At 39.3% G+C, this 25340-nt stretch overlaps 1 protein-coding gene across 3 annotated transcripts in view; it reads right to left on the reverse strand.

Moving 5' to 3' along the window:
• Positions 1-1230: 1230 nt before the first annotated feature.
• The window catches only part of SGF29 (SAGA complex associated factor 29), a 176924-nt gene continuing 152814 nt past the window's right edge, over positions 1231-25340 (reverse strand). For all 3 annotated transcript variants that reach the window (XM_044086261.1, XM_044086262.1, XM_044086263.1), the window contains exons 9-10: positions 9386-9548; positions 1231-2906 (exon numbers count right to left, since the gene is read on the reverse strand). In XM_044086261.1, the coding sequence (XP_043942196.1) occupies positions 2790-2906; positions 9386-9548 (280 nt within the window). In that variant the 3' untranslated portion in view covers positions 1231-2789. The remainder of the gene's footprint in view (positions 2907-9385; positions 9549-25340) is intronic.

Raw genomic sequence — 25340 nt, forward strand, 5'->3', positions numbered from 1 at the left:
GCATTAGAGATTAGTTGTTGCGCTAATCATGTTACAGGGGAGTTTCTATTATTTTATACTTGTATATTTTACATTTTAAAATTTTTCTAGAGTGTACAGTGGGTTTGCTTACATGAGTTTCAGTAACTGGAGCCATTATTTTCAGTTGTACTATGAATGTGCTTTGCTAGTTTCTCCACTATCCCCTCCATTTCTCTTAGAGTTGTGCTTTTTGATACATTTTATAGTTTGCGATATGATATTAAGTTTTAGCAAAGGCAATATAGTATGGCAAGCATGGACTTAGTATTTTAAGGAACTGTAGTTGATGTGTATAAAGTGTTAAGTAATAGATTTGTTGTATGTAGGGAATTAACTTATACAGCTCTATTTATTAACTGGTTCTGTGTTATACTGTTTGCACTGCTGTTTTTAATGATGGCAAACAAAGATGGTGGCACATTGTTTACATTTTGTTCCCCTTTCAAGCAAACAATAATGCCTAGCATTAGACTTTCATATTTCTCATGGTCTCTTATGGACTGTTTCTTCCTTTCTAAATATGCTGCATGCTCTCACACACACACACACACACACACACACACACACACACACACACACACACACACACACACACTAGTTTCTTTTTTTTGTTTTGTTTTTAATTATGCTCACTAAACAGCAAAGCCTTGTTTGGCGAGTATAAAAACTCATGGCAATTTGCTTTTTTATTATTTTTTTTTTATTTAACGGTCTGAGCTTCACATCAACTAATAGTACCACTGGGAAGCAGTAGACTTGTGTTTTAGTAGGCATTACCTGTAGATTAACACCCTGCTGAAGAGTGCTTATCCTTGAATAAGATGTTTAAATAAAAAAAAAATTTAATTTATAATAAAAATGAATCGTGTACCATTTCATTTACTGAGTGTAATTATGGTCCTGAGCACATATTTTTCAGTTCTAACTTCAAATCAGAACTGCAACAATTCCTTCAAAAAACATTATGCAAATGATCTTGTTTTGAACACAGAGGTAACTTATCTTCACTTATTACTTATTTTGTCCAACATATTTGTGAGGAGTTATTGTTCACTTCCACTTTTTCACTGTGGCTTACTCCCCAGTTATAACACTAAATATTGGCACTTGTGTTACAATCAACCTTTAATGTAATTAACATCCATCACTAACAAATGTTTACTAAACAAAGATTCCCATAATACTACTACGATGAGAACGAGAAAAGAATTGTATTTCACTTTTTTTTATTTACATATCATCAGTCAGGGTGGCAACATCTCACACCATATGTCAACTAGACCACATATAAATTAAAATATAAAAATACACAATAATGTTTGTTCTACCCGTCATCATGATAAAGAACAGATATGACCATTATAAAAATATACAAAAAGCAGTAGCACACAAATAAAACAAAATGCGTTTCACAGCCAGGTCCTAAACATCTGCAAATCAAATAATTCGGCAGAATAAAAGTTGGCTTTGAAAACACAGAAAGAATCGTGGTTAGTCAAAATGCTGAAATGTTTAACACAGGATAATCCTGAAAAAGCTATGACACTCAGAAAATGAGATAAACAAGGTTTTCATATTTCTTAAAATGTTGTCTGCATTACAAGTGCGTTTTTGCTTTACATTTAACTTTATTTTCAGTTATTCTCATGATGCAAATAGTTTTAAAAATCATGGAAATTACTGAATATTTTTGGATATTTTGATTTCATGAGCTACTCAGTTTTTCTGATGATCATACCCACAAATGATACAATGGTAGGCATTGAGAAATTATTTACATACACCAGAACGGTTTTCTTGGAAATTAAAAATAACTTGCTTCTTTAGAAAAGTAGATACTTGACTGTGGTTTTACCATGACATCATCACCTGTGTTCATTTTCACTGTAAGGTGTTCCACTGGCAACATACTGCTGATAACCTCTCTTTTTAGAAAACAAGGTTCTCCTGTTGCAGTAAGTAGTACAGAAATACAGTGGAGTATACACTAATTTAGGCAGTGAAGCACTGTGGGATAGTTTTTCATGATGTCACATCAGCAGTCTTTAGCTCTCAGAAAAACTTCCCAAGGCTGCTGTAACCAACCAAAAAATGCAAAAATAACACACGTATTGCATCAAAACTGTTGTAATTTGGTACTGTATATAGTACAGACATTATGTCCAACTCTGAAGGTTTGTTACTAAAACTTTAAACATACTTGACAATCATTTTTGCCATGTTCTTCTGAAATGCTCTACATTATGAATTCCACAACAGCGATGTTCCTACAACCGTCCATCTCTCCATTACATTTTGCATTTCAATATCTGTGTTGTAAACCATGGCTCCAGATGATTCTTACTGGTAAAGCGACACCCTGACCCCATGCGCAAAAATGGGAAAAGGGGTTGTGGATGGATGGATCTGTGAAGGACAACAGCATTATATAACAAAGAAGTGAAGGCCACTGGCACCAAAGGTTGTCAGTTTGCTATACTACAATGTGAACCCCCCTCCCCCAAAAAATGAAAGCAGTAACGGGGTATGACAGAGAAATGAACATTATGATCTATAAATTCAGAAAAGTGCGAAATCAACTAGCGCCAAGATCTTCCGAGTTCCTGGGTCAATATTTCCAGGAGTCCACCGGATCAGCACTTAGTTCACAGAGGTCTTGAGTTCTTTCTATCTGTATCACTTGCAGACTAGGCATTCCAATACAGTAACTGAAAATGGCTATGATCTGCTCATCTTTCCATATACTATGATATACATCTTCACTGTTTCTATTTCTTCTTTGTTTCTTTACAAGCCACAACGTAACGCTGAGCTACATTAAGAGGTGGTGAATATCCATCAGCATATGACGTATCTTCAAACAATACAGAATAATCATCTTGAGTCTGAAATTCAAAACAGAAAAACAACAGTTACCATCTGAAATAGCCACAGCTGCTGGTTCAAAGGCACTGACAGAAACACACATACACAGAACTTTTTTTAACATGAATTAGTGCAAGTGTCCCATTCAAATATCAGCATACACAACAGTGCAAAACACGTCTTAAATAAAAACAACAACAAAACAATGTTTACAATGTAAAAATAAACACAAGGGTACTACAATTAACACTTCAGGCCTCTGACAATATGGTGCCTAGTGTAATACAAACTATCCTTACAAAAAAAAACAAACCTTCAATACCATACCAAAAAATACACAATGGACTTATTTCAAATATCAAATATTTTAGCACATCTGGTTTGGAAAGGCTATGACAAAAGAAGAATACAAAACTTACTCTAAGTTAAAAAGAAGGCCAATAAATTTTTTTTTTTTTGCCTTTTGACCCCCGGCATTGAGGCATACCACCTCTACATCAAGGCAATCTGTGCATCAGTTCTGCTAACAACAATGTTCAGTGGCTTCTCCCAACAGTACAACTCTCTACAACCAGGTCTATAGTTAGGATTCCTGCAGTTCATTTACCCTGTGAATTGGGTTATGTGACCCTTTTCATACCAATGTGCTCAGTGTCAGCTCACTGCACATCTGATATTTAAACTCTTCTATTATATTAGAAACAATAAGAACAGTACGTATGAAGAAAGTACCAGTTAAACCAATTCTAATGTGCTGCCAACAAAGAAGCAACTGACGCAATCCAGTCAAGGTGATCTATCTCTTCTCTTTTACTTTTCAGTGTTATCAATAAATGATAAAACAAGATCCAGGGATGCTGATTAACAAGTATACATCCTGCTGAATAACCAATGTATATTTGTTTATTAACTTTGTTGACTGGGTAGGTGGTCTGGATCTCTGTTCATTTTCAGCCATGACCTGGGCCAGATGGCATTTAACATTTTCAAAACACAATTAGTGTTCAGTGGTATAACATAATACACAGGATTTATATACAGAAGTACAGAGGCAACATTTTTTTAGCAGAAATGCTGTAAATTTCCAGCAAGCAGACATAACTCTGCCAATATACAAGTCAGGCTGCATCCATGAAACATGCAGCTTTGGAAAACGAAGACCAGAAATATGCTGCAAATTAACATTTGGGGATGCAGGTACACAGGCTGACAAAACCTGGAAGATAATTTTATGGGCAATGTCCATGCATGCTTCCTTTAACTTTCTGATTACTTCCAGCTACTGGATTTATGATCTGTATGCTATGTGTGTGCAGTATACGCAATTACATGCTGCATCATCAACTGCTGTTATTCAGCAAGCAAAATGGACAGCATCAAGGTCGTCGGCCTGCAGTTCAGGATCGAGTAAAGGTGCAACGTGCTCAGTTCTCCCAGATTTATCCACTAACACCTTGACATTTTATGTCAACAAACTGGAACAAGCTGCAACTGGCCCAGAGACATTACTTCCAAGATGTACAAAACAATGTCAGTGTAAATGTGAAATGTTCCAATCCTGCACTGGTTGTATTTTCTGTCACATAAACCTTTTAGATTTCATTTTACAAAACAAATGGCTTATACTTTCAAACTTTGAAAACATCACATTCTGTTTGAAGGAGTGACTTCATGATCTGGTACAAAAGGAACAAGTGGGATGCTACAATCTGAGTAATATGATAATGTTAAAGAACAAATAAAAGGAAGATACATACATTTATGGAATCAAAGTGCTCTTACAGTGCAACAATGTATAAACTCTTAACAGAGAATTCACGTGACATGCTTATTATCACTATGAGTAATGCTTTACAATAATGCAAATTCACAGCAACTGAATTATGCAAGTGCACAAGTCAGTGCACTGTGACACTGACTCTCCTCAACAATGATGGCTGCTATGTAACACCTGGAAATGTTTAACAACATAATCTGTTACAACACCCTTGCATGTCACACACTGCTGCCATGAAAATACTTGGCCTGATAAAAGCAGCGCCAATAAACATGAACTGCAACTGGCAAAGCAGCTCTTTTACTTAAAAGAGATTAGGGGGCATGTAAATAAAATTATCCAAGTAAATCTGGGATCAGACCTGATGTTTTACTGCCAGCAAGCACTTAATAAAGTTGTTCCCATTTGCAAATGCACAATGCAGTACAGCGTACCTAATGCTAAGCTGGTGTCAGAACACTACTATGAAATGATTTAAGTACTGCCAGAACAACAAAGTGCTCTACACAGCACAAGTTTAAAGAAAAAATGTATTATGCAATAAAGAAGAAACATGATTTCATGACTTATAACAGAGGTACATACATTTGAAAAGTCTAGGTGCTGCTGTATGTAATGACCCCTATCCAAAGCAGTACGATCCCCATAGCTCTGAAACCACTATCATCACTAAATGAATTTACTGAAATCGCTGACCAAGACTAAGAACACTTCCTCCATGGGAGCAGATAACATACCTGACTATTTCAGTACCCAACATGTCCTGGCAGAACCGCTACATGAGCTATTTAACTGAGCCCGGCTATATGCTCAGTGCCAGACGGATGACTTACAGCACAGGTGATGCCACTCCACAAAGGTGGTCCTACTATCAACTGCAGAAACTATAGGCCCATCAGCCTGATGAACCGCTGATATAACACCATGGAACACATTATAACAGGCCTGATCAACATCAGCATAAACATTACAATCTAACTAGAAGTGAATTTTTGACTATGAAACAGCTTCACGCAAATAATAAATTGATTATTAAACACGCCAATACAGTACTGCTGAATAAGACAGATTACAACAGAAGCATGGATAATTTATTACCTGATACTTCTACTTTTGAGAGTTTGAACAGAATTTTTGTTGAACAATTAATACATACAGTGGAAAATTAGTTTATATGATTTGTAGGTTGATAATGCAATTACTTTAGACTTGCACACTTTTAAGTTGGTTTCTGACACTGCTATTCCATTCATATATGGTCACCAAAAATCCATGGAGATTTAAGTATTCCTTTCATGAGACTAACTGTCTCTAGTTCGATGGATAGCAGAACCTATTTCTAAATTGCTCAAAACTGTTTTACAACCATTCTTATCTCATGTTAAAAGTTTAGATATAAGGATTTTGGATCCCAGTTATACTGGTGATAGCACAATACCTACATGAAATTCTATTTCTGGTACTTGGATGTGATTTCTCTACTTACTATGACTCCAAATGATTTGGGGTTACAAGCTTATGTAAAAATAAGGGAGACTGAAACTATCTGTAGTTTATTAGGCCTAGTTTTACATACATTTTAACATATATGTTTATGTTTAATGTTTTTTATATATGTTTATGTTTAATGTTTTTCTATCTCCAAGCCTCTACAAACTCCAATCATCTTAACACTACTGAAAATGTCAGTTAATTCAAGTACCAATTCCACCTGAACTACACAGAAAAAAATTAATTCTCCTATTTTGGGCTAATAGGATCTCCCCTTTTCTATCCAGACATGCAGAAATGTAATATGTAAAGGTATCTTACTGGCTCAGCTAAAATACTGTATCCCACTAATTGCTGCAGGATCTAAAAGAAATGTATCTACCATTCAGTCCATTTAAATGCCATTTGCAGATTTATCGCTGGCTCCAAAAGAAATGAACACCACTGCAAAAGCATTTAAAAAAGGAAACTAAATGGCTACCTGTTTAACAACATGCTGACTTTTTACTTGCCTCTCAATTATTTAAACATATCAAGAATGACATCTTGTCCCTCTAGTTTCTGGAGATGCACAGACATACAACCTTAGACAGCTTAACCACTCATGTCCTCTCCTCCACCCCACAACTAAGCTTCGCTGCAAAGACCATACTAAGTCCTTGGTCCCAAACTAGGGGAATCTCTCCTTTATTTTCTTAACGATCACTCCTCTTACTCTATTTTCCTATTTTCCAGTCACAAATAAAAATAAATTTCAAGATGCTAAGAAAATGCAAATGCTATCTATCGGGTCATATATCTTAACCATTTCATCCCCTTCGTCTGTCTACATACACTGCTCTGACAGTACTTTTGATTGTGATTCTTTCAGCATGCCAACTCTGACTTTCACTCAATATATAATGCATGTATATTCAATTTTTTGCTCACTCTATATAGGTCATTTATCTATTACCTTTATTCCCTCAAGCCAACTATGATATTCACTTTCTATATACTATACATATATATTGTATTTTTGTCATTTCACTCAGTATAGACTGTCATGCAACTATTGACTGAAATGCGTCCAATGGGAACAGTGCTCTGTTCCTGGTAACAAAGTCAACATATATATATATATATATATATATATATATATATATATACATACATACATACATACACATACATACACACACATATATGGGTCCCCTACAGAAGACCGACAGCTCACAACACCGACACCAAAAGCCGACACATGAAATACCGCAGTGGGGAAACGGTAAGTCTCCATAGTGCGGAATGGAAATATTTCCATTCCTGCACTGTAGTGTGATCTCAGAGTTGGTATATTAAAGTTACGTGTGGCCCCTCTGCTAGCAGAAAAAAGGCAATGTTATTTTCCTTTTTTCTGCATTAGCACTGTTGTCGGTATTTCGTGTGTCGGCAATGTGGGTGTTGGTGTTGTGAGCTGTCGGTCTTCTGTAGGGGATACATATACATTATATATATATATATATATATATATATATATATATATATCTATAAGAAATTCTACCACCAAACAAAAGGTGTAGCAATGGGGACTCCCGTTGCCAATACCTACACTAATATTTCTCTATCAGTGTAGGAAGATGAATTTATTTTTAATGACAGTGTTCCATATTATTCTAATATAAAATTATTTAAGGATGATATTTTAATAACATGGAGAGGAGATTTAGATTTAAATGATTTTATCTCACTTTTACATAATACTATTTTTTTTAACATTTAAAGTGAAATCTTAAGTTAATTGTACTAATTATTAAGATATATGTATTTATTTTGAACAAGCAAAACTTGGTACCAAGATTTTTAAAAAGGAAGTACAAGCCTGTGGGTATTCCCATAATAGTATGCACTCTCACTATACTTGTAAAGGAACTCTGCATAGCCAATTTATGAAAGCGAGCAGGTTAAATACCAAAGATAAAGACTGAATTAATGAGTTAAACATGTCATCTATGGATTTTGAAAATAGAGGCTATAACAAAGAAATACTTATAAAAAAAGACAGCTTTAAATGAACGTAAAATGATGGCTAGACCTTATTTTTCGGCACATTATAACTCAACCGACTTTACTAATAAAAGAGCAAAATTGATAAACAATGAAATTAATCATCCTGTTATTGGTAAAAGTTTACGTGTCATTCTGCTGCTTGTAAAGTGTGCTAATTTAGTTTTCCTAGCAAATTATGAACAATGTAGAGGCTTCTACATTAGTAAAAATAAAATACTGAAAAAGTGCATCTCAGACGATTTGTTAAATGCTTTAACTAAACATATTGGGGAAAATGGTATTATGCATAAAATTAGCTTTAGAGTTGTTACTACATTGCGTTCAGGAAGGCAAGACGATGACACTGCTTTAAGAACAGAATGCATAGAATATAAACGGATTTATTATTTTGTATACATAAATACCAGGTTTAAATAATACAATAAGTACTAAACCAGTTTTAAAAATGGGACCTTTAATTATTTAAAATGTGTGCCACAGTCTGTTTATTTTACTCATGTGACTGTTACTTAAATTATGAGAAGCCTGCTTATGTTATTAGGATTGAGAAAGAAGTAATTCTCAAAATCTTTGTTAGTTTTATTGATTTTATTGTTTTTATTAAAAGCTGAAGTGGTAAGGACGTTCCAAGCATCATTCTTTATAACATTTTGTAACTGGTGGTATCATCCTCTTTAGCTGCTGCATTTCTGTTTGTTTTGGTTACTAATAAATACACCCCAGGCATGAGGTATCTTGTAAGGTGATAACTGGTAAGGTATAATGGTCACAAGACACAGTAGCCTTGAACTTCCGAAAAGTTCTAAGAGTATTGCCTTTTTTTTTTTTTTTTTGAGTTTAGCATAACAGTTAAGCCCTTAAACACGAGGTACAGGGTTTGATTCTGACCTCGGGTTACTTAAAATAGCCCTTTATGGCAGTTAGCCTAGTAGTCACATATGAACACTACTGCCCAACAATGTACACATACACTTTACAAAGGTGTTGCCTGTCCCAGCCCAACCTTACAAACAAAACCACTAAGTTGAGTAATGGACAAAGGCAGATCTAAACTGTTCTGAAAAAATATAAACTCTATAATATATAATGTAATGGAGCTATTGCTGCATGCACAATCCCAGTGGGTGCTACTAAGCAATCCTCTGTCCATGTTATAATCAGAATGATCTCGCCAGCACTTCTTACCCGTTGAGGTGGTGCATGGATAAGAGCCCGATAAAAACAGGTTGTCTGTGGATACAGAGCCAACACCAACTGGTCTTTCTGAAACAAGGCTTCAGGGTCTGTCTCAGGGTTGGCCTTCCACTGTGGCAAAGGGATAATTCTTCTTCTGCTAAGAGTATGTCGCCTGAAAAAAGAAAACAAAAAATTCTATGAGTTTTGCAAAGACTTAACATTATCCTTGGTACCCCAAGATGCTGATGTTTTTTTGACAACTATGGAAGCTAATGGGACATGTTGGTGGAGAGAGCAAATCACTACTTCACAGTTATCTAAATGGAAAAAGAAAAAAATACAAATATTTATACATGTGCATAACATCTGTATATGCTTGGGATGGGAGGAAGATGGAAAGGGGGGAAACAAAGTACTGTTAAAGGGAATAACTGCATCAAAATGGCACTCAGAACACTTATTCATACAACTCATGACACACACACACACACACACACACACACACACACAGTACTGCTTTACGAACATGTTTCCTTCTGCTGAGGACTAAACAGATGGGTTTGCTTCCTATATGAGCATTTACAATATACTGTCCACTGGAAAAAAAAAACAGAACTGATGTGCTTTGGTTAAGGAGAGTGCTATGCTGCAAGTGTACTGGGCAGGACTAATAGAAAAAAGAGGTGACATGCTTTCCCTGTGTTTACCTGTTCTACACATATGGTAGAAAAGAAAAATGCCGCAGGCCAAAGGAACATGGATGGTACAGCATAAGAATCATGCTTTGCGTGCATCTTCTGTATATGAGTGGTCTAGAAACAGTAGTACCATGCACAGTTTTATTCCAACTTACTCAAGCAGTATGCAGGGAGCGATGCTGTGATTTATACGAGGTACATAAATAGAATGAAGAAAGGAATTATGCTTATGTCCAAAATAAACAAAGGAAGGCACAAACATGACTGAAAGAAAAAACATTTAATAAAGAGTAAGCGCTTCCACGTCCAAACTGACGCTTCCTCAGACTCTCTAAAAATTACATTCAAACCAACTACTTAAATAAGAAGCAAGTGCTTCAGAGCATCCAATTAAAAAACTAAGGTCATTAAATAGTATTTAATCTAGGTATACTAGAAATAATTTTAAAGCTAAACATCCTGTATAAAACTACTATCACCAAGCATATTAAAAATAACATATCTAAAAAACAAAAAAAAAAGACATTTCTCATGCACATAATCTTAAAAAATGATAAACACATATATAAAAATCATATTAAAAAACATATGAATCAAAAATAGGCACCGTCAAGAAAGACCCTATAATTTTGATCTACCTGTTTAATGGTCTACCTGCTAGGAAAGGTTGCAATGAAACTCTATCATTCAGGCTGAAATATCTATCAGCCTGAAGTCTGATGATCCACTTAACCTCCATTTTCTCTGCCTATTCTTAATACTACCTATTTGGAGGCTTCTGAAGACTAACTCTACAACTATAAACTTAAACCTGTGTGTTGACCCATTTTCACAGACATGCCTGGCTAACACATTGGTTGTGTCTCCCTTATTAATGGCATAGATATGTTCCCTTATGTATTCTCTTAAGGTCCTGTTGGTCTTCCCAACATAAAATGTAGGACACTTATTATCGAATGCCAAATATACTAGGTCTCTAGTCCTACAATCTGCATATATATATATATATATATATATATATATATATATATATATGGAAATCTTACGATATCTCAGTAGTCGAATGAATAAACCTATTTGTATTCCCTACATAGGAGCAAAAATTACATCTTCTACAACCAAAGGTGGCAACCCTTTGGGATATATCATACCCTGCTTATTTTTGTTGGTTTTCTCATAACAATCGTTTCAAAGATTTACTAGTTCTATAAGCAAAATTTGGTTTCTCACCAACAAGTTCCCTGAGTTTATCATTTGTCATTAATATCATCCAATTCTTAAAAATGACCTCTCTTATTTCTTCAATGTTCCTAGTATACGGAATGACCATTCTACATCTATCTAAATCATTCACAGTAACTTCTTTTGAACAGGTAGTGTCTGCCTTACGAGTATTATGCTTTGTATTTACCTGATGTATACATATGGCATTACAGAGTGGATACTGTGGCTTTATGTGTGGTCTGTTGTGCATGAACCATATGAAGAAAGTGCACAAAGCTTTGTGCTTGTCTGATGTATAAGAACTGTACAAAAGAAAGGTATCATGCCTTCTGTGTGCCTGTTGGGACAGAAATGGAAGGAAAATAGATACTGTTCTTTATATTTATCTGCAGTATATAAACAATATGAAGGATGGGAATTATGCCTCATGCACAGTAGTGTACCAAGCTTTATGCATGCTTGCATGCTATGCAAGAATACTATGAAAAAGGGGTACTATGTCTCATGCATGCCTGTGATACAAAGGTGGTATGAAAAAAAGGGGTACTATACTTCTGTAGATGAACAATACAAAGAAAGAGTACTATGCCTTGTACATGCCTGCTATACAAGAACAGAATAAAGGAAGGCATACTATGTTTTGTGTGTTGCTGTTGTATGAGAACAGTATAAAGGAAGGTACAGTGTTTTGTGTGGGTTTGCTGTATATAAACAGTATAAAGGAGAGGAGTATTGCACCTTGTGCATGCTTGCTTACCATAAATGGCATAATGGAAAGATGTGTGCCTCCTGTACATTTCACGTAAAGGTAATACACTTTCTGTGTTTCCGACACATTCAAATGGAAGGAATACTATGTGCATGCCTTCACTGCGTTAAACCGTATGAAGAAGGATGGTACTGTGCTTTGTGTGCCTGTGGTACGTGAAAAGCACAAAGGAAATGTACTGTGCTTTTGTGCACCTGCTGCACACAGTGACAAATGGCAGTGGGTATGATGTTTTCTGTGTGTCTGGGATGCAGGATAAGGTACAGTGTTTTGCATGCTTCTCATGTGAAGTAGGGGGTATACTGCTTTGCGTGTACCTGCTACCTATGCTCACTATGGGAAATGGCAGCTGTGGCTTTGGTGTGCACCGGCCATACATGAAAAATACGCATGTCATGCATTCATACTGCTTGATGTATACAAATAAGAGCTGTGCTGTGTGTTTGACTGATGGACACTACTGGAACAAAACGGGTACCATGCTGGATATGGGCAGTATAACAGAGAAATGTTAAGCTCTGATGGTGCCTGCTAGACATGAAGAAGAGTGGAGGAGGGGCATTGACTACAACTCTGATCTGAGATATATAACAATAAGTATCCTTTTTTTGCTTATTTTTTACTAGTTATTGCTTCTAGCAATTTATATATACCACTTTTTATTGCCTGCTGAATACGTTTTACTGTATTATATTGCTATTAACTAATCTGCATGGTTAAACTAAAATTGTCTGCTTTTCAGGGCCTGATAAATAAACTTTTTACTGTCACACTGTTTGTAAAGCTTTTCAGCTAGTTTAACTGTGTGAAAGGCATTAACGGAAATTGTCTCTACTTGTTAAGCACCTATTTGTTTGTTCTGACTTCCTGCCATGAGTGTATCATGTAACTGATTTTTTTGCAGTTAAAAGCATTCTGTAGAGTCTCCTTGCTCCTTTATCTGTTTAAAACTTTTATTTTGTGGCTCACTGCTGTTCTTCCGCTGTGATATACATTTCTGTAGTGTTTACTGTCTAAAAGAGTGTAGGCTAGTAGCTTTAGTATTGTTCCCCACCCTCCCTTCCTGTTGATGTCTTGCTGTTATGCTTGGTGGCTTTGCAGTTTCCAGCCCCTACTGTAAATATGATCTGGGACACTCCTCAAAGTCTAGTGTCATTAGCTGATTCTACCTAATACAGAGAGAATATCTGAGAAGGCCAACCCACTTAGTTTCCAAACTTTGAATTATCTTCTGTTTCTCCTCTCTCCCTTTCCTTTACCAAAAAACTTTGCTAAAATCTCCCTGGGTTCTGCTTAACTGTAACAAAAGAACTTTATGCTTGTTTCCTGCCTTTCCTGTAACTAGTCTAGTCCAGATACAGATTTGCTGTATCCAGGACTGTTTGCAAGCTTCTGAGGCCCCCCAAGCCTTTCTGTGTTGGAGGGAAGCCTGCTAGCTTATCAGTGGGAGTATTAAGCAATAGGTAACCTATCTACCACATAAGGAGTGGTTCTGGCCCAAAAATTTTAGTTATTGGCCACTGGCCAGTTTTTCCATCTCTCAACTTTCTGATTTAAAAGCCCAGATATGCACTTGTTTCATTCCTGTAACTAGTCTAGTTCAGATACAGATTCTTAGTTTTAGCACTTGAATTTGCATATTCGTGCTCAGCACTTGTTCAGAACTTGTAAGCACTAAATAAGCTACAAATTACTACAGCACTCAACCTTCCTCATAACCTACAGGAAAACAGTTTTTGTACTTTCCTCACAGAAAGTAGCTCTTGTACTCACTTTCCTCACTTGTCTACAGGGAAAGAGTTTTTTATTCAGGCATGTCTAAGAGTCAGCTCCCAGTGTTCTCTGCAGAAAGCAGCTCTTGTACTCACTTTCCTCACCTGTCTACAGGGAAAGAGTTTTTTATTCAGGCATGTCTAAGAGTCAGCTCCAAGTGTTCTCTACTGTCTATCTGATGAATCTGGGAATCTTGGGGCAATGTAGCAATTGCCTCATGTACACAGACAACCATCTCCTCCTACCACCCAACACTACAACCGGAGAGAGATGCACTTATCTAGCCAAACTGGAGGTAAAGCTCTCTCCAACCAAGACTGAACTTGACAGTTAAGAGGAGAAGGTAAACACTTGCACCACACCACACTCATCACATAGTCACACTAAACCTACACCACCAAAATCCACACATAGAAACACAAAAACATTCACGGAGGCTCTCAATAATAATCTGCTCAAGCAAGAGAGACCTCCAAAAGCAGAAACACAAGCAACCTACACCCCCCCAACGCAACCCAAATGACACACAGCCCACAGACTCAGTGTGCCACTCAACCACAGCCCATAATGCAAAACAACGTACCCAACACACTAGTCATAGGTGACTCTATAGTCAGGCACACTGATGTCCCACTCACCAGGCTAAACAAGGAGAAGGTTACTGTCAGCTGCCTGTCGGGTGCCAGGATCCGTCACATAACTCACACATTCAGGTCACTCCACAAGTACAAATATGACTCTGTCTTTGTCCATGTTAAGTTTGAATGACCTGAGACGTACCTCCCTGGACTACATAAAAAGAAACATGGAAGAGCTCTCTGATCTTGTAGCCCAAGCAGATATGACCCTAGCCCTGAGTAGCATCCAGCCATCACCCAGAAAGATACCGCAGTACAAGGACAAAATGACCGACTTCAACAATTGGCTAAGCTTCTGTTGTCATTCTAAGGGGATCCAGTATCTGTCTGCCTGGGATGACATGGTCGACAGACCAAGATGCTTTGTCAGAGAGGGTCTGCACCTGTCACCCCTGGGATTCCGGATACTGGCTAAGGCTCTTGCTGCCCCTATAGTGCCTTTTTTAAGCAATGTTCAAATGACAAATTCACCACCGTAACAGGAACAGGCAAGCAAAAACTGAGGTTAATGCTACTCAATGCCAGAAGTCTAAATCTCAAAATGCACTCCCTCGAGGCAATCCTTAAAATGGAGAAAATCGAGATCTGTGTAGTGACTAAGACCTGGTTTCAAGGCTCCAGACAGCAACCCTGCATTACCAGGCTATAACTCATACCACATTTTTCGGCCACCTAACCTGGACCGGAATACCAAAGGCGGAGGTGTGTCCATATTCATTAAGGATATCCACACCTCCAGGCTAGGTGCTCAGCATAATGCATCCAAGGTTATCCAAGTGCAACTAACTCTGGGAAAAACTGAAATCCAAATTGTAGCTTGCTACAGATCCCCCACCATGCCCCAGGATTCCCACTCCTCCTTTCTTGATACACTGGAAAATATTAGGGTTGAACCAAACACCCTAATAATGGGCGATTTCAACTACCCCACCATTAACTGGGAAAACTACTCATGTACCTACTGCTTCGCTCAACACTTTCTGGAATTCATAAGTTCCAATGCCCTGGATCAACTTATCCACACCCTCACAAGGGGGCGACAATATCCTAGACCTAGTCATTACCAACACGAGTGACCGGTGTTCCACACCTGAAGTCAACTCCTCGTTGGTCAGATTCGACCATAAGCTAATCACCCTAGATATCCACATTCCGCCCCCATTAAGGAAACCACAGTAAAAAAAAATTTCCAAAGCCAACTTCATGCTTAAGACAGAAGTGGCGAACTTCATGACACCCATGCAGATGGACAGAACAGTTACAACTGCTGAATCCTACACAAATGCACTCTATAAGCACTTACACGAGTGCATGGACTGTGCTATCCCAAACAGAAGCAAGACGCTATCCTCAAAAAAAGGAAGCCAATCTGGTGGTCCCCTGCCATAAACAAACTCTACAACAGAAGGAAGAAACTGTTGCAAAAGAGAGTAAAATCCCATGAGTGGAGGAGCATCCTGGTCAGCCTCAGTAAGAAACTGAGATCCCTTATAAGATCCTCCAAAGTCAGCTACGAAAACAAAATCGCCACTGATTCTAGGGACAACCACAAAGCATTTTATAGCTATGCCAAGAATCTCAATGGCAACACCCAGATCTGCTCTGAGTTACAGCACAATGGCATGAAAATTACAGAACCAACTGATATTGCCAACATCCTGGCAGATAGGTTCAGTGCTAACTTTACCCCCCTAACTTTACCCCCCTCTGACCCCCTAAAGGGCCCATATCTATACAGGAAAAATGCAGAGTCCCTGTAATAACAACTATGCAGGTAAAAGCTGCACTCTCTAAAGCCAAAAACACAGCATCCATGGGACCTTACAACATCCCAGGCTGTGTTTTACATGAACTGCCTCCCCACCTAAGCACCATGTTTAATCATAGCCTCTGTGAAGATTGGGTAGAGGTGGGTGAAGGCTGCCAGCCTAGCCAAATAGAATTTGATACATAATTCTGGCATTTGTAAATATAAATGCAAAATACAGGATTGTTTCTGAAATGAAAAAAATACTAAAATGTTGAACTTCAAGATTGTAGCAACATTGCCATCTGCTGTAAGGAAACTAAGTCAAGCATTTCACATCTGTTCTTTGAAATTAAAATTATTTTATCACTGCCTTTGATGTTTTACAATTCGGCTCCGGTCCGGCTAGATGAAGGCTTCCTGCCTAGTGTGTTAAGGCTAAAGTCAATGACCAGAATTTACATGTGGAGTGTCCTTTATTGCTCTAAGTGTAAAAGAATGTAAATGCAGTTTCTGTGTGGCCTGTGAACCAAGAAGGTGTAAAAGATGATGTAATGTTTAGCAGAACTGCAGTTTCAATTTAAACAGTGAGAACCAGAGATTATTAAGCATTTTGACCTTGGACATCTAACTCAGCACTGCCTGTTGTCTTAAGTAAGTTATCTTAGAAGTATGTTTTCTTGTAGAAATAGCTAGGACTATAAAGATTAGACAAAGTGTTTTTTCTGTTATGTCAGAACTGTGCCAATGAATTATTTTAAGTTTATGTGTGATCTCTGAACTCTTGAATAGCACTGTGGTGTAGTAGTATTGTCTTGTGTTTTTAGTATTTATTATTATTATTATTATTAAATATTTTTAAACCCTTTTCAACTGTGGCTGGTTTATGTAGAGACAATTTAAGCTCTAGAGTACATTGCATGCTTATAAGTGATCTTGTACTAAGCCCTTCCAGTAAGCCTTGACTGCTTAAGTTACACTACTATTGGATAATAATATTGCACAGTAATAATTGGACACCCTTTTAAGGGCCTTTGGGTAGCTGATAACTATTAGCTGGTGGTGGCAGTAATTACTACCATATAGTCGGGGTAAAGGGGCACAGCTGCAGAATCTGTGTCAGCCTTTCCCAGGAGTGTCTGTGAAGTTGTATAAATACTTATCTCAAAGTTTGTGTGTGTGTCAGCTACCTGGGCTGGGACATGACTCACTGGTTGGACAGAGAGGGTACTGGAGGTTAGCTTGCCAGCTAGGCTGAGCTCTGGACCCTATAGCTGTGCTAGTGGGGAGTCTTACTGGTGAGCTGGGGAGCAAGGGAGTGACCAGCCCCGGACTGACTGTGATCTCTGTGTGCTCTTAAGAGAAATTGCACTTTACTGTGTGTATTTGTTACCCTTTCTTCATATATGAATCACCCTCTCTGGTGTTAGTGGTTAAGGATTGAGGCTCCTTGATTGCTGGGTTAGGGCACGGGCGTTACTGCCTCATGTCAGGCTTTATGCACACAGAATGGCGCACAGCGACAGTTATCCCACTGCACAAAGGGGGAGCCACCACTGATCCCCTATTAGCCTGACGAGTCTGGTCTGTAAGGCCATGGAACGTATCATCATGGAACTCATAAACAAAGACATTGGTAACCTCAAAACTCTGGACCCAACCCAGTTCGGGTTTATGAAAGGCAGATCATGCCTCCTGAAACTGATTGACTTCTTTGAGGCAGTCACCAAAGCTGTAGATGAGGGTAACGTGGTTCACACAGCCTATCGTAACCTCGACAAAGCTTTCGACAACATTCTCCATTCTAGCTAAACTCACTAAACTAGGTATAAATCCCTATGTCACAAGATGGGTTGCCAACTGGCTCAATGACAGAACCCACACTGTAAAAGCTGCAGACTCCAAATCTGACTTCAAACCAGTGACAAGTGGAGTACCACATGGGTCAGTCCTGGGACCTCTTCTGTTTGATATCTACTTCTCTGAAGTACAGGCTAACACAGAAGGCCTTTGGCTACCAAAGTTCGCAGATGACTGCAAACTAGGAGCCATAGTCGAGTTCCCATATGATGTGGGCATCCTACAGAAGGGCCTCACTGAGACAGATGCCTGGTGTCAGAGCCATGGCCTGAAGCTCAATGCCAAAAAGTGCATTGTCATCCCCTTTGGTAAAAACCCTGTACCAATGAATTACCACGTAGGCGGCAGTCTACTTAACGCCGAATGTGTGATAAGAGACTTTGGGACCCAGGTGGACAGTAGTCTCTCCTTTGATAATCATATCGTCACAGTATTCAGGAAATACTTCTAAGTGGCACATCTCATCACAAAAGGGTTCTCATCCAGAAAAAAAGAGGTCACTGTTCCCCTCTACACAACACTCATTAGACCCATTATAGAGTACAACGTCCCTTTTGGGATGTACTTCACAAGACATCTGCAGCAGCTGGAAAGGCCACAGAAGTACCTCACAAAGAGGATTACTGGCCTCAAACAGATGCCCTACACTGACAGTCTCAAAAAATTCCAGCTTTACTCCATAGCATATCGCCTACTCTGAGGTGATCTCTGCCTAACATATAAAGCTATGTCAAACCCAGAGCTGTTGGACATGCTACACCTAAAGAAATCTCAATCCCTCCGAGCTACACGCTCTAGGGACCTAAACCTTGTCACCACAATAAACAAGACATGCTGGAGGGATAGATTCCTGTCCCGGAGACTTCCCATACTCTGGAACAAGCTACCCATCTATGTCAAGCAAAGTTTCTCATTAGCACTCTTCAAGAAAAATCTTGATGAGTGGATGGGAAATAGGAAATACACCCTGGGGATCACTTCTGTGGCTCTGCTCAATAGGGGCACATGAAAATAACTTTCCTGGGTGGCGTAAGCCAGGGAACCTTGTTGGCTAGGCTTACTTAGGCCCTTGGACCAATAGCCTAATACCTACCTATGAACCATTACTGAGTGTGTCTCATGCACACAACTGGTAGAAAGGAAGGAAAGATGTACTTTCCTAATACATCCAAACAATGCTATACCTTTCTCCACATAAAAGCTTCAAGGATGGGCCACAAGTCTTTTTCATCTGAAAAATACTCCCAACAACAATAAAAGGTAAGGAATTGAGGAAGGAATTAACTAAGTAACTCCTGATTAAGTACAACAGATATATATTACCGTAAGCAACATACACCTGGGGTTAGTTGTGCACCAAAATCGCATACATTGGAACTGGAGTGTTCACAATGATAAAACATACTTTTTTGTAATGTCACCTTCCCATGATATCCTGGACTACAACCAAACAGCATCTCAAAATAGGCTTCTTCTTCTTTCGGATTTTCCCGTTTAGGGTTCGACACAGCGGATCACCGTCCGCTCATGATTGGCAGTGGTGTTTTACAGTGTCGAGTTGCCAGCCCGGCACCCAACCTTCCACAGAAGGCATCTCAAAATAGGCTTCTACTATGCAATTTTTCACAGCTCTCCCCTATATATGAAACTGTTCAAATTTCTCATTACACTCCAATTTATGGGGTCTCCACATACCCCTGCCAGTATCAGAGAATGAATAAGGAAAAGCAGTAATGTTTTATTAAAAAAAAAGAAATTATGTACTTACCATAACATTCCATCTGTGTTGTCAATTTTCATTCTTTCTCAACTGATGGTTTCTGATCCGCTCCTTGGATCAGACTCTACCGTTACTAAAGCTCGTGACAACAACAAAATTTGAGCTTCTCCCTTACCCATAATGCACCAACCTTAAGTTACCTCAGATCTTGTTTGCTGATTTTTTTACCAGAATGGAAATATTTAACATACATAAATATAGGAAATGTAAACTTGCATGTACTCAATATAGCTGGAGCTCACTATAAGGACAGTTATGTACATCTAACAGCTCATTCTTCCAGAAGTTTGCAAATAAAAAGGATGGAGGTTGATGGGCAGGAAGTTGAGGAAGAATGAAAATGGACAACACAGATGGAAAATTATGGTAACTACATAACTTCTTTATCTGAAGTTTTCAATTTTCATTCTATCCTCTACTAATGAGACAAGAGTCCCTAGGTGAATGCTAAGGAAGGACATTCCTGTGCACAGCTGAACCAAATGATATTCTACCCCTGGAGACCAAATCCAATTTGTAATGAGTAATAAAAGTATGAGGAGTAGCCCAAGTTGCTGCTGCACGTCATCCATGGACACTCTGGAAAGAAAAACTGAAAAAGTTGCCACAGATCTAGTTGAATGAGCTTGTATCTGTTGTGGTATGGCAAAACCCAATTTGCTATAAACAAATGAAATACAATCAAGTAGCCATCTGGCTAAAGTTACCTTTGCGACTAGCTTGCCCAATTCCAATTCTGCAAAGAAAACAAACAAATGGTCTGTTTTCCTGATATCTTTTGTTCTGTGCAGGTAAAAACGTTAACTGTGAACATCCAATAAATGTAATATGTATCCACCTTTGTTTGCAAAATTAGAGAAGAATACTGGCAAATTAGTGGATTGATTGATATTAGATTCTGACACTTCCTTTGGAAGGAAGGAGGCATTAGATCATAGCGTCACTCTATCCTTGTGACAGATCAAGTATGGAAGTTTTGAAGACAAGGCTTGAATCTCTGAAATACATCTAGCAGAGGTAATGGCTACTAGAAAAAATAAGATACTTAAGGTCCATTTAGCTGCTGGTTCAAAGGGGGGAATGTATTAGAGCTTGCCGTACCAGACTGAGAGCCCATGGGGGAGTAGGGTCCTTAAACAGAGGTCTCAAAAGCAGAGTGCCTCGTAAAAAAGCTCTGCACAATTTGTGACAGACAACTGAAGAACCTTCGAATCCAAGGTGAAAATTTGATATTACTGCTAAATGAACTTTAAAGGTTGAGGAACTAGTCACTGCTTTAAAAAGTAAGATTAAAAACTCAAGTATGTTATGTACTGGAGCTGAAAAAGGCTCAACATGATTTTGTTGTGCCCAGTAAACAAATCTTTTTCACTTACTTTTATAAAGTTTTCTTGTTGAAGGTTTATGGGAAGATAAAAAAATACAGTAAAAAGTCAGTTAACCAGAACTCAAGCTGCTGGCACTCTCAAGCAACCAGCAAAAAAAAAAAAAAACATTGAAGAAATACAATACAATATTCATATGTTGCACTTTCTGTCCTCCCACCCCCGAAACATACTTTACATTTTTAGAGTTTTAAAAAGGAATACAGGAATAAATTCCCTCACAACCCCCCCAACCTGAGAACAACTCAAACCAAAAAATTGTATACGGTACAGTATTAGTCAGGTCTCTTTTTAATAGTAACTCTAAAGCAACCAAAAGCTACAGTTATCAGGCATATACCAATCTCCATGGGAGCTAGTTAACTGAGAGTTTACTGTATGTCGGACAAAGGAAGAGAGCATTGGTTGTCTGGCTATTAACGGAACTGGAGGAACCATGAAGTCAGCTTTAGATTTGAGATGATGGGATGGATCATGCCCATCGGGTGAGACAGGAGGTCTGAAGTTGGATCCAGAATTCAAGGTTGATGAAGTAAGTGAGGCCAAAGGAAAGGAAGGCAAATCTATCAAGGCCAGTATGTGCAATGAAGATGACTTTGCTCTTCAACCTGACAGCTTTCTGTAGAAATTTTGGAATTAATGGGATTGGTGGATAGGTATAAAGGAGACGGGGGGAGGGGGGCAATCATGAAGTACAGCATGGACCTGCCCAGTTCGTATGCTATCACACTGGACTTCTCTGGAATGTGCAGTGCTATGAGAGGGCAGTTGGATGCGATCACCTATTGCCACACTCTGAGCACTTCTCAACACAAGGGGTATGATCTGGTCCCTCCTTCTTTGTTGATGTACCAAACCACCGACATATTGCCCATTTGAACTGCAATCATCTTTGAGTGCTTGCAATGCTAAAAGCTCTGCTCTCATCTATAGGACATTGATATGCAATTTGGCCTCTTCAGGGGACCAAGTGCCTTGAACTGTGTTCCCCAGAAAATGCCTCTCCCCAACAACTGGGAAGTGTCCATGGTTATTATGGTCTTGGACTGAGGGGAATGAATGGACAGCGTTGTAAAATGTGATCTGACAGAATCCAACACCTGAAAGCAATTCGAATCACAGCTGATATGGGTTGGTAAAGTATCAACCATTATGTTGATAACATACACTGGAGAATCCTCATGCAAAAATCGGGCTAAAGGGAATAGTGTTATCATTAGAGCTTTTCTCCCCAGGACTCCATTGAAAACGGGTTCTTTATGGCCCAATGGACTATCCTGGTAAACCAACTGCAATAAATAAATAATAAATAAATAAATAAATAAATTGCTGACATTGATCCTAGAGCTTGAAGGACCAAGCAGGCTGAAATCTTGGTACTGCAGATTATTGTCCTGACCTGTGATCTTACAGTTTGAACCCTTAAGGGAGGCAGTAAAGCAATCATTGACTTTGTGTTGAAAACTGCTCCTATGAATTTCAAATTGTTAGATGGTTCCAACTGAGACTTGTTGTAGTTTACGGTTATTCCCAGATGAGAAGAATTCTGGATAACTTGAACTCTTGCCCATATCAACCGATGCCTGGTCAGGGTGGCAATGAGCCAGTCATCTAGATATGGAAATAAATGGAATCCCTGCAGTCTCAAGTGAGCTGCTACATTTGGTGAACACCATGGGGGCTCTGGCGAGATCAAAGAGCAGAACACTGAACTGACAATGACTGGCTCCCAGCCAGAAGTGTACCACCTTCTGGATCGTCTGTTCATCCTTATGTGACTGTACGCATCCTGAAGGTCTATCACGCACATACTGACTTGTCCAAGTTGCTGGGATCCAGAATTGGTCTCCAGTCCCCTGTCTTCTTTGACACTAAAGAACCTTAAGTAAGTTCTGGATTCTATCTGGTCTGGCAGGACCTCTTGGATGACTTTTTCTAGCAGCTTTTGTATTAGAATTGTGTTTCTTCCCTCTGACTGGGTGGAACATCGGGGATTTTTCTTGAGATTGGAGGTGGAAGGGAAAAGGGTATTATATAGCCTCTGGAAATAATTCTCTGCACCCAAATATCTTTTGTTATGTCTAGCCACGCCCTGTACTGCAGGGATAATTGACCCCCTCCCCCGATTGCCTCCAGAGGCAGACAATTGAGCCTCCTTTCAAGAGCGCTGGTAGGGTCTGTCCATGAAAGAATCTCTGGACCCCTGGTTTTGCTGGCCTCCTCTGCCATAGGGACAGCATCGACCACTGCAGTTCCCCCATCTGCCCCTGGGGGAACTTTCTCCACGTGTGTCCTGGAAAGGTCCTTGGGTTTTTCCTGAACCACATCTTTTGACCAGTTCATTAATTCCTTGAAAAAGATCTCTTGGGGGTCAAAAATGCACACCCACTGCAAACAGGGTCTTTCTATCTCTTTCTCACACCTGGATAATGTGCCCTTCACTTTGAGGCCAAATAAAGATGTGCCGTCAAAGACTTGAAGGGCACCACAAAATGACATAAGTGCATCCAGGCATGTCTCCTGATAGAATTTCTTGAACCCGCTGCCCTTGGGGTTCCTTTGGCTACATGTGAAATGAGCCTCATAGAAGAATTTCAAATAAATGCAGGGTAGCAAAATGAGAAGTCACAGATGATTGGACCTCTACAGAAAAATATCCTCGCAGGGTATTTTCCTTAATCAAATCCCTCTGAAACCTTGTAAAATGTGCCAAACAATTCAGCTTAAGGCAAGGATCGCTGAAGCAAAGACAAGCTTCCCAACCTGTGCATCACCCAAGACTCCCTGTTAAGGGGTTGAACAGTGGAACCATTTTCGACAAGTTCCTTTTTGGTGGCAGTTCCCACGACCATGGCATCAACGGGCACCCCTTTACCCCAAAACTGCTTATTCGAAGGTGGTGCCATAATCTTGTCCAGTCTCCTGGGTATGGGTTCAACTGTGGCAGGTTCCTTCCACGCCCAAGACACCAATTCAATAAGCTCGTCAGTGTGCAGAGTAACCCAGGAGGTTGATGGGCCAGTACTGAAAGCTTCCAGGAATACCAGGTCCTATGATAACGGATTGCTGGGTGTTCAACCTCTCTGTTTTAAGATCTCAAGGATGTCTCCAAATGAGACATCTACAGATCAAGGGGACCCTTCACCTTCATCAAAGTCCATATGCATCGTGACTGACTCTTGAGGAGAGTCCAAGTGCTTCCTCTTGCACATCTTCTTACTAGGCAACTCCTCAGTGGGATGCTCTGGGGAGGTATTGGAAGAAACTGTAATACCCTGCTGGGAAGCCTGGGTGTCTCGGACTGGTTGTTCCTGTGGTAAAGTGTGATGAGGCTCCAAGCACCGAGACATCAAGGTAGAAGGTTGAAGATCCGAGGGGGTTGGATCCGTCCGTTTTCTTGGGGCAGAAAAAAACCTTCCTCACAACTGCAAAGGCTGATTGCTCCAGAGAAAGAGAAGACCTTGGCTCCAAAAAGACAAGCCTCTGGACGGCTGTATTCCCCTGATCCAAAAGCAATCTCCCAGAGGTGGAAGCTGAAGCCGAGCTATCCAGTGCCGAGGCTCCAAGGCAGTGAGACAGCTCCAACAACTTTGAAGTCAGCTCCAACACCTCAGATCTGATAGGGAAGCTACTGCTCCAGATCCGACAGAACCAGAGCACTCAGAGTAAAATTTCAGATCCGATGATACTGCTATCTTTGGATCCAAGCCAGATGGAGCCGGAAGTCTTGGATCCAGGGACTCTGAAACAGATGAAGGAATCAGAGGAGGAACTTGAAGTGGGGTGTATTCGATGCACGGACCTCCTGACCCAAGAGCCGATAAGACACCCGTCTGACTTGTGCCGAAAGGATCTTCTGCACCACTCTCTCCACATCTTCCTCTGTCAAACTTCTGGAAGAATGAGTCGAAAATATAGAGGGGGACCTAGACAAGTGATGCTCCAAAAAGGGTGAGGGTATCCTTGAAGGCACTGGATCAATGGACAATGAATATCTACTCCTGGGAAGATAAACAGGGCTGGAGGTAGTTGGATCTGATAGCTTTTTTTGTCAGATCCAAGGTAGTCTGGTCCATCTAGTTTTTCATTT

The sequence above is a fragment of the Protopterus annectens genome, chromosome 10.part0 (assembly GCF_019279795.1).
Source record: "Protopterus annectens isolate FY-2018-M chromosome 10.part0, PAN1.0, whole genome shotgun sequence".
Taxonomy (NCBI): domain Eukaryota; kingdom Metazoa; phylum Chordata; order Ceratodontiformes; family Protopteridae; genus Protopterus; species Protopterus annectens.